Source organism: Dreissena polymorpha, chromosome 3, assembly GCF_020536995.1.
Source record: "Dreissena polymorpha isolate Duluth1 chromosome 3, UMN_Dpol_1.0, whole genome shotgun sequence".
Lineage (NCBI taxonomy): Eukaryota > Metazoa > Mollusca > Bivalvia > Myida > Dreissenidae > Dreissena > Dreissena polymorpha.
Window position 1 is genome coordinate 74241685 of NC_068357.1, and position 14618 is coordinate 74256302.

Sequence of the window (14618 nt, forward strand, 5' to 3'; positions counted from 1 at the left end):
TATTGTTGACTAGTTTTATTGCTCACAACAACTTTTTTGTGTTTATGTTCATGCATAATATTTATATCGTGAGTATATGACTCAAACAATACAAATTTAAAACTGATTTAATAAATAATCTTGTTTATTCCTTGTCAACAATGTTAACGAACATTGTGTGAGACTATACCAAATAAGTTTTCGCCTTTCAAATACATTCAGAAATATGTCGGGTTCGCAAAAAAAGCACCAATAGTTAAAATCGTCCACTATTGCGCGCCTATAAAGAAGCCGCTTCAATACTGCTTAACAACAAAAACCTAACACCAATTAGCAACAAGAAGTCACGTGTAAAAAAACACAGGCAAATTACATGCTCATTACACCGAAAACAATGAACACCGATTTATGACCATAACCCTAAGCTAAATTCCTAAGTAACAACACCATGTGAAAACCATGACTCAAACCTTTGCACCTGGATTATCGATCGACTTGACCTGCATCACAAGCAAAAGGTGCACCTCCTCCTCAACCGTCTCACACGCGCACCTCTGCCTCAACCATCTCACACGCGCACCTCCGCCTCAACTGACTTCAAAATGGCTGCGAGTTTCTTACTTTTAACCTACTTACTCACTGGCCTGAAGTGCATAAAACAGGAGACCATCAAGGGCTGTCCGGAAGCAAAAGGACTTTTAAATTAAATAACAGTGGACAATTGTATTGCTGACTGGTTCATATAAGTACATGCATGTCCAATAAGCAGTTGGACAACCTGATAGTCCAACTTCAAAATGATCATACTGTCATTAGTTTTGTGAACACTTAGATTGAAACAACACAACACAGACTAGAAAATCTGTCTTCCAAGGGCATTGAAGTTCAAAGCTACTATGACAAACTGAAGTCAAGTGCACTACTTGTGGTGAGTGGGGTCACTGTGACTCTTCATCGTGAGCCTGCCCCAAAGGTACAGGTGGTAGGAACCCTGCGTCAAGTGTGTAAAAGGGGTCAACAAAGAACTTAGAGCATGACAGTGTAGGTTACGTCTTTGATCACTTGTTTGCAACAAGAGAGCAACAAGCAAATTCGTTAAATTGATATTCCCTGAAATAGCTTCTGGCATTTTTTTGTGCCTTACCAGCCATGCCAGGCACGCCAGCACTGATTGCCACCATGCCAGGCAATCCAGTCGCACCAGGCAGTCCATCCGACCCAGGCACTCCAGCTGCCCAAGGCACTCCAGTGAAAGGCACTCCAGCCGCCCCAGGCACTCCAGTGACAGGCACTCCAGCAGCCCAGGCACTTCAGCGACAGACACTCCAGCCGCTCCAGGCACTCCAGTAATATTTTTCAATGAAATCCGCCAAAGCACTTCCAAGATATGGCTCCGGACACAAAAGTTCCGGACGGACGGAATGACAGATGGACGAATGGCAAACAACGCGAAAACAATATCCCTCCGCCTATGGCGAGGGATAATGAAGATCAAAAGCGGGGCAAATGCGGGAGGCTTTGGAAAATAATCCAAGGTAGCAGTCATAAATGACAGACAAATTCCTTGATCACTTTTATTTCAAATGATTGACTGCTACCTGCAATACATAATGATTGATGATTAGTTAAATAATGACTATGAAAACTTAACCACCTGAGCAATTGCATAAGCAGTTCAGAACAATGCCGAAGACAATTGCAAGAAAACATCAGTAGCCGTTTTGATGAAAAGTGGATGGTAGCTGTCTTACACGCGCACCTCTGCCTCAACCATCTCACAGCGCACCTCCGCCTCAACCGCCTTCAAAATGGCTGTGAGTTTCTTACTTTTAACCTACTTACTCACTGGCCTGAAGTGCATAAAACAGGAGACCATCAAGGGCTGTCCGGAAGCAAAAGGACTTTTAAATTAAATAACAGTGGACAATTGTATTGCTGACTGGTTCATATAAGTACATGCATGTCCAATAAACAGTTGAACAACCTGATAGTCCAACTTCAAAATGATCATACTGTCATTAGTTTTGTGAACACTCAGAGATTGAAACAGCACAACACAGACTAGAAAATCTGTCTTCCAAGGGCAATGAAGTTCAAAGCTACTATGACAAACTAAAGTCAAGTGCACTACTTGTGGTGAGTGGGGTCACTGTGACTCTTCATCGTGAGCCTGCCCCAAAGGTACAGGTGGTAGGAACCCTGCATCAAGTGTGTAAAAGGGGTCAACTAAGAACTTAGAGCATGACAGCATAGGTTACGTCTTTGATCACTTGTTTGCAACAAGAGAGCAACAAGCAAATTCGTTGAATTGATATTCCCCGAAATAGCTTCTGGCATTTTTTTGTGCCTTACCAGCCATGCCAGGCACGCCAGCACTGATTGCCACCATGCCAGGCAATCCAGTCGCACCAGGCAGTCCATCCGACCCAGGCACTCCAGCCGCCCCAGGCACTCCAGTGAAAGGCACTCCAGCCGCCCCAGGCACTCCAGTGACAGGCACTCCAGCTGCCCAGGCACTCCAGCGACAGGCACTCCAGCCGCTCCAGGCATTCCAGTAATATTTTTCAATGAAATCCGCCAAAGCACTTCCAAGATATGGCTCCGGACACAAAAGTTCCGGACGGACGGAATGACAGATGGACGAATGGCAAACAACGCGAAAACAATATCCCTCCGCCTATGGCGAGGGATAATGAAGATCAAAAGCGGGGCAAATGCGGGAGGTTTTGGAAAATAATCCAAGGTAGCAGTCATAAATGACATAGACAAATTCCTTGATCACTTTTATTTCAAATGATTGACTGCTACCTGCAATAAATAATGATTGATAATTAGTTAAATAATGACTATGAAAATTTAACCACCAGAGCAATTGCATAAGCAGTTCAGAACAATGCCGAAGACAATTGCAAGAAAACATCAGTAGCCGTTTTGATGAAAAGTGGATGGTAACTGTCTTACACGCGCACCTCTGCCTCAACCATTTCACACGCGCACCTCCGCCTCAACCACCTTCAAAATGGCTGCGAGTTTCTTACTTTTAAACTAGTTACTCACTGGCCTGAAGTGCATAAAACAGGAGACCATCAAGGGCTTTCGGAAGCAAAAGGACTTTTAAATTAAATAACAGTGGACAATTGTATTGCTGACTGGTTCATATAAGTACATGCATGTCCAATAAGCAGTTGAACAACCTGATAGTCCAACTTCAAAATGATCATACTGTCATTAGTTTTGTGAACACTCAGATTGAAACAACACAACACTGACTAGAAAATCTGTCTTCCAAGGGCATTGAAGTTCAAAGCTACTATGACAAACTGAATTCAAGTGCACTACTTGTGGTGAGTGGGGTCACTGTGACTCTTCATCGTGAGCCTGCCCCAAAGGGACAGGTCGTAGGAACCCTGCGTCAAGTGTGTAAAAGGGGTCAACTAAGAACTTAGAGCATGACAGTGTAGGTTACGTCTTTGATCACTTGTTTGCAACAAGAGAGCAACAAGAAAATTCGTTGAATTGATATTCCCCGAAATAACTTCTGGCATTTTTTTGTGCCTTACCAGCCATGCCAGGCACGCCAGCACTGATTGCCACCATGCCAGGCAATCCAGTCGCACCAGGCAGTCCATCCGACCCAGGCACTCCAGCTGCCCCAGGCACTCCAGTGAAAGGCACTCCAGCCGCCCCAGGCACTCCAGTGACAGGCACTCCAGCCACCCAGGCACTCCAGCGACAGACACTCCAGCCGCTCCAGGCACTCCAGTAATATTTTTCAATGAAATCCGCCAAAGCACTTCCAAGATATGGCTCCGGACACAAGTTCCGGACGGACAGAATGACAGATGGACGAATGGCAAACAACGCGAAAACAATATCCCTCCGCCTATGGCGAGGGATAATGAAGATCAAAAGCGGGGCAAATGCGGGAAGTTTTGGAAAATAATCCAAGGTAGCAGTCATAAATGACATAGACAAATTCCTTGATCACTTTTATTTCAAATGATTGACTGCTACCTGCAATACATAATGATTGATGATTAGTTAAATAATGACTATGAAAACTTAACCACCTGAGCAATTGCATAAGCAGTTCATAGCAATGCCGAAGACAATTGCAAGAAAACATCAGTAGCCGTTTTGATGAAAAGTGGATGGTAACTGTCTTACACGCGCACCTCTGCCATAACCATCTCACACGCGCACCTCCCCCTCAACCGCCTTCAAAATGGCTGCGAGTTTCTTACTTTTAACCTACTTACTCACTGGCCTGAAGTGCATAAAACAGGAGACCATCAAGGGCTGTCCGGAAGCAAAAGGACTTTTAAATAAAAATAACAGTGGACAATGGTATTGCTGACTGGTTCATATAAGTACATGCATGTCCAATAAGCAGTTGAACAACCTGATAGTCCAACTTCAAAATCATCATACTGTCATTAGTTTTGTGAACACTCAGAGATTGAAACAACACAACACAGACTAGAAAATCTGTCTTCCAAGGGCATTGAAGTTCAAAGCTACTATGACTAACTGAAGTCAAGTGCACTACTTGTGGTGAGTGGGGTCACTTAGACTCTTCATCGTGAGCCTGCCCCAAAGGTACAGGTGGAAGGAACCCTGCATCAAGTGTGTAAAAGGGGTCAACTAAGAACTTAGAGCATGACAGCGTAGGTTACGTCTTTGATCAGTTGTTTGCAACAAGAGAGCAACAAGCAAATTCGTTGAATTGACATTCCCCGATATAGCTTCTGGCATTTTTTTGTGCCTTACCAGCCATGCCAGCACTGATTGCCACCACGCAAGGCACTCCAGTCGCACCAGGCAGTCCACCTGACCCAGGCACTCCAGTGAAAGGCACTCCAGCCGCCCCAGGCACTCCAGCCGCCAAGGCACTCCAGCGACAGGCACTCCAGCCGCCCCAGGCACTCCAGTAATATTTTTCAATGAAATCCGCCAAAGCACTTCCAAGATATGGCTCCGGACACAAAAGTTCAGGACGGACGGAATGACAGATGGACGAATGGCAAACAACGCGAAAACAATTTCCCTCCGCCTATGGCGAGGGATAATGAAGATCAAAAGCGGGGCAAATGCGGGAGGTTTTGGAAAATAATCCAAGGTAGCAGTCATAAATGACATAGACAAATTTCTTGATCACTTTTATTTCAAATGATTGACTGCTACCTGCAATACATAATGATTGATGATTAGTTAAATAATGACTATGAAAACTTAACCACCAGAGCAATTGCATAAGCAGTTCAGAACAATGCCGAAGACAATTGCAAGAAAACATCAGTAGCCGTTTTGATGAAAAGTGGATGGTAACTGTCTTACACGCGCACCTCTGCCTCAACCATTTCACACGCGCACCTCCGCATCAACCGCCTTCAAAATGGCTGCGAGTTTCTTACTTTTAACCTACTTACTCACTGGCCTGAAGTGCATAAAACAGGAGACCATCAAGGGCTGTCCGGAAGCAAAAGGACTTTTAAATTAAATAACAGTGGACAATTGTATTGCTGACTGGTTCATATAAGTACATGCATGTCCAATAAGCAGTTGAACAACCTGATAGTCCAACTTCAAAATGATCATACTGTCATTAGTTTTGTGAACACTCAGATTGAAACAACACAACACAGACTAGAAAATCTGTCTTCCAAGGGCATTGAAGTTCAAAGCTACTATGACAAACTGAAGTCAAGTGCACTACTTGTGGTGAGTGGGGTCACTGTGACTCTTCATCGTGAGCCTGCCCCAAAGGTACAGGTGGTAGGAACCCTGCGTCAAGTGTGTAAAAGGGGTCAACTAAGAACTTAGAGCATGACAGTGTAGGTTACGTCTTTGATCACTTGTTTGCAACAAGAGAGCAACAAGCAAATTCATTGAATTGATATTCCCCGAAATAGCTTCTGGCATTTTTTTGTGCCTTACCAGCCATGCCAGGCACGCCAGCACTGATTGCCACCATGCCAGGCAATCCAGTCGCACCAGGCAGTCCATCCGACCCAGGCACAGTCCAGCTGCCCCAGGCACTCCAGTGAAAGGCACTCCAGCCGCCCCAGGCACTCCAGTGACAGGCACTCCAGCCGCCCAGGCACTCCAGCGACAGACACTCCAGCCGCTCCAGGCACTCCAGTAATATTTTTCAATGAAATCCGCCAAAGCACTTCCAAGATATGGCTCCGGACACAAAAGTTCCGGACGGACGGAATGACAGATGTACGAATGGCAAACAACGCGAAAACAATATCCCTCCGCCTATGGCGAGGGATAATAAAGATCAAAAGCGGGGCAAATGCGGGAGGTTTTGGAAAATAATCCAAGGCAGCAGTCATAAATGACATAGACAAATTCCTTGATCACTTTTATTTCAAATGATTGACTGCTACCTGCAATACATAATGATTGATGATTAGTTAAATAATGACTATGAAAACTTAACCACCTGAGCAATTGCATAAGCAGTTCAGAACAATGCCGAAGACAATTGCAAGAAAACATTAGTAGCCGTTTTGATGAAAAGTGGATGGTAACACTGCAGCTTTTGAGGATGAAAACTTAACCACCTGTATACCCCTCGGTCTCATGTGGGAAAAGTGTAGAATATGCAAGTAAAGTTATGCATCTTAAAAAAAAAAATATTAGTGTACATGCTATTGTCAAATAATGATGGGAAATTGGGTCAAATATTTGGGTTTTCTTTATGTACGAAATATTGACAAGTATATCAGTGGCGAGTATGCATGACGCTCAAAAGATTAAATATTTGGACCTGGTGTATGAAGCCTTAGGCTGTATTTGCATTATTTATTATTTGTACCACAACGCTCATTAACGTGTGCATACTTGAATAGTGACTTCTCCAGTAGGTTGAAATTCAGCCTATCAGGAACAAGCACGTATAGAACACTGACCAATGGGATTCATAACTGAGTTTCACGGGCCAGATGTTAGAGGGAAACAAGACAGTTAGTGTTTAGACTTGGAGACGTACGGATCGAGAAAGACACAATCATGTAGCAATCACAACGTATTTGTAGAACTGAAAATTTTAAGTATGTTAGACATTAAATTGGACTAGAAACTGATATGTGGTGTTGAATATTTTATCCTATATTATGCAGAGAAATTAACATAAATAGAGAGGGACCGACTTGTCCCATGCGCGGCACGAGAAAATGGTAGTTAATGCAAAACTCGTCATCTTGACATTATGCGCATGACGAGATATCGAATGATAGGCTACACACTGGTAATTTAAGAGATTGAACATTGTTAGTAACTATGTGTAGTCCATGAACTATGAACGATTACGTGACACTATATTTTGTTTTACTTCAAAATATTTCTTCACAATTATTAAATGAAACATCGACATCGAGAATTCTTAAAAGATTGGACAGACTAATCAACATCAAGAAGTCTAAAAAGATTGGACAGACTTGAAGACAATGTATTCAGGATTCGAAAGGCTCTGAAAGAAGATAGCAAATATATGTAGAAAGGACATGTCTACACTTTCTAAGGAATAGTGATACATGTACTACACTGTACTGTTCACAAGGGAAGCAACCCTTAAAAAAAAATTCTTTGCCAAGATAACAAGAATATTCTCCCTTGTAAAGAATAAGCATTTTACGACACCGGTACACACCGATCTTACAGACAATTAACGTAGTGACATCATCTCTATGTATAGAAAGATATTGTTTTTTAAAATATCAGTTAAGTACTGTACATATACATCACTTTAATAACATTTTCTGTTTTATGGTGGCAACACACAAGTTTTTGTCAGGTATTATGGCTTTGTATAATGTTTAAAAATCAATAATCTTGAGTTTTCCTGTTATTCTAGTCAGTTCTTTTTGTATTGAAAGTGCCTACAATTATGTTTACATGTATTTTGAACGATTCGAGTCTTTATTATTTGAGCATTTTGTATTATTTCATTATTTTCCAAAGTACTGAGCAGAATAAGATATAATGGTCAGGACAAGTTGCTTTTTGGTCAGTACAAGTGAAATTATGGTCTTCATTTCCGACTGGACAAGTGGCTTCAAAAGTTAATGTCGAGCCCTGGGCTGAATCTGAAATGGATTCAATACAAGAAATAGTGCTACGGAGAGCTCGGGAACTTAATAGGTTTAAAGCTGGGAACGCCAGTGAAACCGCTTCATATGTGGACTTAGAAGGGGAAAACCCCGACCACAACAGATCCAGCTTAATACAGACTCGAGAAACCCCCGATACGTAACCCGCTGTATTTGGTAGACGGGGAGGAGGCTGCGGACGTGCGTATTACGTCACAGGATGTGCGTTCTACACTGGGAAACCAAAATTCAGAACCAGAGGCAAATCATGATGGAAATGCGTCCCAGTCCATAAACTGTCCATAATGTAGGAAAGAATGACAGTCCGAGGAGCAAAGTATGGATATTCTTTCTCGACTTGTTTTTAGTGTTGCTGCATTACAAAATACTATAGAAACAAAAGCTACAACTAACACTTCGTCAAAGGAAGTTACTGACGATAGCGATCGTGAGGACGTCAACGATTTGGACGCACTTATGGCCTCCAAACAAACAGATCAAACTGAAACCGAAAGTGTCAAGTTTCTTAGAGATTCAGGAGTGCTACGCTAAAAAAGTGCAATTCGGACCAGCGGTGAGTGAAAAACTCGGCGATCTCATGAATAATGCCATTGATGGGCCTCTTCATGATAAAGCTTTCAAATTGCTGGAAGAGAAACACCGAACCCCCAGCAATTCCATACGGTCCCTAAAGTCAACAAGGAACTGTGGCAGGCTTTCAAGACAGCTAGACCTGCTGATCTAGCTATGCAAGCATGCCAGAAGTACATGGCATTGGCCATGGTTCCAATTATTAAAACTCTGGACATTTTTGTGAACAATGGGGATAAAGATGAAGTGAAATAGCTTACAAAAGATTCATATCGCATCTTAAGGCACAAGGAACTGCACAGGTTTTGGTTCTGGTGACTGCCTATGAACAAGGGACAATGACGCTGGAAGCACATAATGCAGCCGCAATTCTTGAGGCCATCATGGATTCAGGTGTGCAGATTGACCATGAGGATTCTTTCCCCCCATCTCCCTTCGTATCCAAATCTGCCACTGCGGCAGTCACTACGCAGTCACATAATGCTGTGCTTATCCATGGCACTATCAGGGCTTAACACTAACTATTTTTCAACTAGCCCATTCGGGCTTGTAAATGCAGAACCTACTAGCCCTGACCAATCTTTCATATGCCCTGACCCAAGTATATCAAAACCTTTATATTTATCATTCAACTTGTATTTTCTTGTGCGTAGAGATGCGCAATTATGATTCAATAATTCTTATTAGCTTTCCTTACTAATGCTAATGAATTCAATATTTATCTACTTAAGACATCTATTTTAATCTTCACACAATTTTGGAAGATCTTTTCTTATCTGAGGAACCCCCATTCCTACCAGTAAAGCCAAACCTTTTTTTACATAGATTGCCGCGGTTACCGTCTGACAACAAATGGTTAGTGAATCTTAGGTTTCGCAAAATAACATGTTACGGTAGTTGTAACAATTGTACATGGTTAACTCTCTACTAAAAGCCGGGATCGACCATTAATATTAGTTTTGCTAATTGAATTGCGTAAAAAAGATTGTCAAAACACTTCTAATCGATCAAACAAATTACAATTATTTAAAATTGATAAATAACTAATAATTTTATAGTAACTTTGTGTTAATGTCGGGTTGCCTTCATCCACCCCGGACGATCCTGGGCGATCCCAGCTTTTACATTATAACCTATTTTTATCGAGAAAACACGTCACTACGAGGAAACCAATCAAAAACCGTATATAGCGGCATTCCGTTTAAAAATAGGTACTGACGTGTTTTACCAGGAAACTGCCGGAGATTTTCTGAATTATCGGCCTGTTTTTGATTGCAATGAGGGGTTTCAAATCTATTTTGAGATACGATCCGTTTGTTGTCTCCGACTTCACTCTGCGATTTAATTGTCATCTGATCGTACTGTATTAAGATTGTTGCATCTTTGAAAAGCTTATTTAAAATGCAGTTTATTGATATAGAACACATTATCCCTCCCAAAATACACACGACTATGATACCACTGACATCTGCAAGTGAAGAGATTTACCAACTGTTCCAACTTTTCATCGCTGCAACCTGGTTCCGACCCAAAACCATCAAAACGGAAATTGACATCACATAGGTAAAATGCGTTTTATTAATTTATAAGCATGCGTAATTTATAAACTTGATTAAGGAAACAATATAAAGGGACATAATGTACTTTATTTGACTGTGATTCTCATTTAATCCCCCCATCCCCCAATGCTTTATGGTAATTTGCTAATAAAAAGTACTTGCGACCGAAAACAGAAATCTCAATCCAACTAAAGTAATCCAACTGTATTCACGCGCAAAACTTTAATAAAAAACTATTCGTGAGAAAATAAGTAACACTTCTATTTCAGGTCTTTTTTCAGCTTTTTGGGAAGATAGCCCATGGCTTTGAAATTGAGAATTTTATCAGCATTTTCTAGAAATTAGGAAAATATTTTGGGATTTAAAACTACATGAATCAGTTCAGTATCTTTTATCACAAACACCACCATGATCAACAGTTTTCCACATAATACATTGTAAGCTCACACAAAGTCTTCAGTCACATCAGGCACCATTTAATTAGGAGGCGCTTCATGTTCTTCTGAAGAACTACTGCTTTCAACTTATTGAATATCAGACAGCACTTTGCTTTCGGAAATCATCGATGACGATGCAAAAGAGTCACTTGATATTAAATTACTATCATTAACAATGGTAGGAGTTTCAATGGGAAGACTTGTACTTCTTGACGATGTTTGTTTATTTAATGACGCTTGCTTAACAAAATCAACAGTTGCCATTTTTCCGCCAGAGTTTTGCAATCACAAAACGCTGAATTTCATTGCAAATATAATAAGCGCCTGCCTTCTCAAAATAAAATGCACTTTTTAAAAAGTTTACTTTTTTTGCATTTATACTTAAAAGTGTATTTTTTCTGCACTTTTTTCATAATTAAGTGCACTAAAGTGCATTTTTTCTGTATTTTCATTATCTTAAAGTGTATTTTACTGTACTTTTAGTGTATCTTCTGTAGACAATGTGCATCTTTTTATGCAATAAGTGCATTTTTTTTTAATGAAGTGCATTTTTTGTGCATATTAGTGTATCTTCTGATTTGCAAAAAATAGTATTTCTGTACAAGTGTAGTTTTAGCGCATCTTCATAAAAAACAGCAACACTATAGCAAATAACTGAAGTTAAAGGACAGAGATATAGTTTAATAGGAGGATTGTACTGAATTCTTTTTTATCTTCACATAAGGTTTATGGTCTTATTATTGCAATTTGTCTGCTCATAAAATATGTGAATCAGTAGAGCAGCTTTTAAAGGGAAAAGTACAACTAAATCAGGCTGTGGGTAACTAATTAAAAATATTGAAAGTGTCAAAAATATTATGTGGGCTTGCCAGAATCACCACAACATAAAAAATAAGTATTTGAACTTTCTTACACTGATATTTAACCCCAATTCAATTAATGTCTACCACATTGACTATTAACATACATTTAAAAAACAATTTAAATAATATTTATAATATTATTATTATTTGTTAACACCATTCAGTATGTTATATTGAAATATTCACAATTAAATATAATATGCTAAGTGTGCTGTTTATTATTCAATAAATATCAGATAAGATCAGGATCAGATAAGAGATCCATTAGCATCATAAACACTAATCCCTCTATCAGTGCTCCATCTAGCCCAAACAAAGGGGTGTTTATAGACTTTTGATTGGTTCTGGCACCATCTATTTGAAAACAAACCACTTTTGATTGGTTGAAGCACAGCAAGTTATTTGGAGCACAGGAAGTTATTTTTTGTAAACAATTTGGTTTCAGCAACTTAAATTATTGAGCAACATTAAGACTTATAATCAGCACCTATCGATTCAGCTTCCGGTCGCCATTAACGCAAAGAAAAAATTGTAAACAAAGATAAAACCGCCATATAAAAAGAAAACAAAGAAAACAGACGAAACAGAGTGGGCCGACCATTACAACATCACCTAAACACTACGCTGTATTGTCCCTTGCCTGTCCATTGATTCTTTTTTTGTCTTTTCGTAATTTTCTATAAACTTGTAGCATTTTGGACGTCATTTGGTATTTGGAATTACTTTTGGCTCTTTCATCATATAAATTAAAAATTACCAAATGACTAATTAACCATCTTTATTTAATTATATATACTAAATTGGGTTGTTTACCAGTGCGGTGCCTACATTTAATGCTTTACACGTACTGTGAACTGTGCTAATTAAAAATCATTGTGATATTCACACACATTACATTTAGGATTGCCACTAAACCAGCATTATTCCTTTCTTTTTCATTTCTTTTCAAACAATCTTGTGTAAACCACCCAAAGTGTCGTCTCACAAAAGATCATCCAACAAACCATCCAAGGGGCAGTGTCAAAACCTGACCCCTTTACTGGGGGAGGCACGTTCAGGGTCGGATAGGCATCACCTATCCCACAACACCATGCCCTTTAAGTGCCTCCTCCAGTCAGCTGGAAGTGTAGCCCCCATCATGTCCTTTCTCACCATTTTCCAACTGGCCTAATGTTTGGCGGAGGTACTCCCCGGACTAGTTGAGCGGACGGTGCCCTTGGCGTCTAGCTGCATGCTATTATAGCTCAAGTCCGCTCAAGCGCTTGCCACCCTTCTTTCTAGGGGTACTTTTTTCCTTGGTAATGTCCCGGTCTGGGCCTTATCCCCCGTCCAACATGAGGACGGTTCACGGTCATATAGCAGGGATCCCGGAAAGCCAGGACTTGATGGAACTTCAGACATCTCTTTCTTTCAAACCTGCGATCCCTATTTCTGATATTCTCATCACCAATTTGGAAAGGGTTGAACCTTATCGCCCTGCCCTATCTGGCTTTCCGAGACTGGTCAAAATCTCTTTCTTAACGTCCATACCAGTCCCAAATAAAAAATTTGTCAAGGACACTAGTATAGCCCTCGACATTCGTCCCTGCCCTGTCACACCTGCCTGTTGTTTCAATTGCCAGGGCTTTGGACATATAGCCAGCAGGGGTAAATGCTCAAATATCACCTCTTGCTGCCGCTGTGCTGGCGCTACTTGCCAAAGAAGGTGAACAAACAAATTTCGTTTGTGCGCCAACTGTGGCGGCCAGCACTCCGCATCCTACCAGAGGTGCCCCTCCTATAAGAGGGCTATCCATATAGCCACCTTTGCCAATTTTTATGGGGTCACCTGGTCCGAGGCAGAGAGCAGGCTTCTTGCACCTGACACTGTGAGCCACAGTGTAGGCGCCCAAAACACCATCATCACCACCAGTTCCGCTTTTTCACCTAAACATGCCTCTCTCGGTACTATCTCGCCCCAAGCCGGGAGGACATGCACCAATTTTTATTAGTTGAGGGGCTAGCGGGTTAGAGTACCCCACCTCAGCCTATTAATAGGGAACCCTCCCCAAAGGTTACTTTTGTGGAACCGGTACTCAATCATAACCTGACATACACACCACCCCTCCTGTATCGCCTATCCAGGGGGATTCACCCACACAGAGACGCCCTCCTGTGGCTACCAGGGTGTCCTCCCCGTCCAACACGACTGACGGCGACACCACCTGTAGTGGCCTTACACTGTCTGACGACTCTATGTTTGATGTGACGGGGAGAGACTCTCTGGTGTCGGTGCACTCCAATATATTGGAGAATCTTACTATCTCTGGTGTCTGTGAAATAGAGTAGGAACCCTGAGTTAGTGTCCCCCCTAACCGTCCCAGAATGGTCGACTCCCAGACATCCCCAATGAGCTCCCCTACCGACAACACCAGCAGACGTAACTCGTTTGCTGGGGACTCATTTATCAAAATCAAGGATCCGCCAGCAACAGGTCCCACATATAGGAAAATATATCTCACGAGCTGGCGGATCTGGTTGCTGAGATACTAAAGGACCAGAAAAGGCCCACTGGGAGTCGTGTTATATCCTACATCTATAACAAAATTGATTCTCGATTAAAAAAATGCAGAGAATCACTAGCAAAGGTCATCCCCCATGATAAATCCCTAACTAATAAAATCCATTCTGGAACTGGGGATCCGCCAATAGTAGCAGATCCAGGATGCCCCCCCCCCCCGGCCAGCGGTACCCTCTGCGTTAATAAAAAACATGTTCGACTTACCAGGACCCCTGCGAAACTCAAAGAGGCCTGTGCAGGCCATAAACTAGGAGTTAAATCTCCTCATCATAAATTAAATCAGTTTAAACGCAAGTTAATTTCACACCACTATGGACAGTAACCTGCAAATCATTTCATTCAATGGTACCTCCTATGCCTACAGGAAACCAAATTTTCCAATAGTACTGTAAAACATATACCTGGGTATAACTGTGAATTTAAGAATTTTGTTAATTTAAACCATAATATTGCCGGTGGCCTTGTTTTGGGCGAAAATAGGAATTTTAGATCTTTTCACCAACCATTCAACACCTACAATTGCTATATTT

At 41.4% G+C, this 14618-nt stretch overlaps 1 protein-coding gene across 1 annotated transcript; it reads left to right on the forward strand.

Moving 5' to 3' along the window:
- Window positions 1-1128: 1128 nt before the first annotated feature.
- On the forward strand, window positions 1129-8924 carry LOC127872336 (uncharacterized). Its single transcript, XM_052415668.1, has 7 exons — window positions 1129-1325; window positions 1654-1793; window positions 2335-2533; window positions 3543-3733; window positions 4753-4909; window positions 5920-6120; window positions 8732-8924. Exons 1-7 carry the CDS (start codon window positions 1129-1131, stop codon window positions 8922-8924), a joined length of 1278 nt encoding a protein of 425 aa, XP_052271628.1.
- Window positions 8925-14618: the final 5694 nt, after the last annotated feature.

Excerpts from the sequence above, each read along its gene's own strand:
- LOC127872336 (XM_052415668.1), top strand. The coding sequence starts at position 1,129 with ATGCCAGGCACGCCAGCACTGATTGCCACCATGCCAGGCAATCCAGTC. Across the intron at positions 1,794-2,334 it reads CAACCGCCTTCAAAATGGCT|CCATGCCAGGCACGCCAGCA; the intron begins GTGAGTTTCTTA and ends GTGCCTTACCAG. Across the intron at positions 6,121-8,731 it reads CAGCCGCTCCAGGCACTCCA|AGAAACACCGAACCCCCAGC; the intron begins GTAATATTTTTC and ends AATTGCTGGAAG.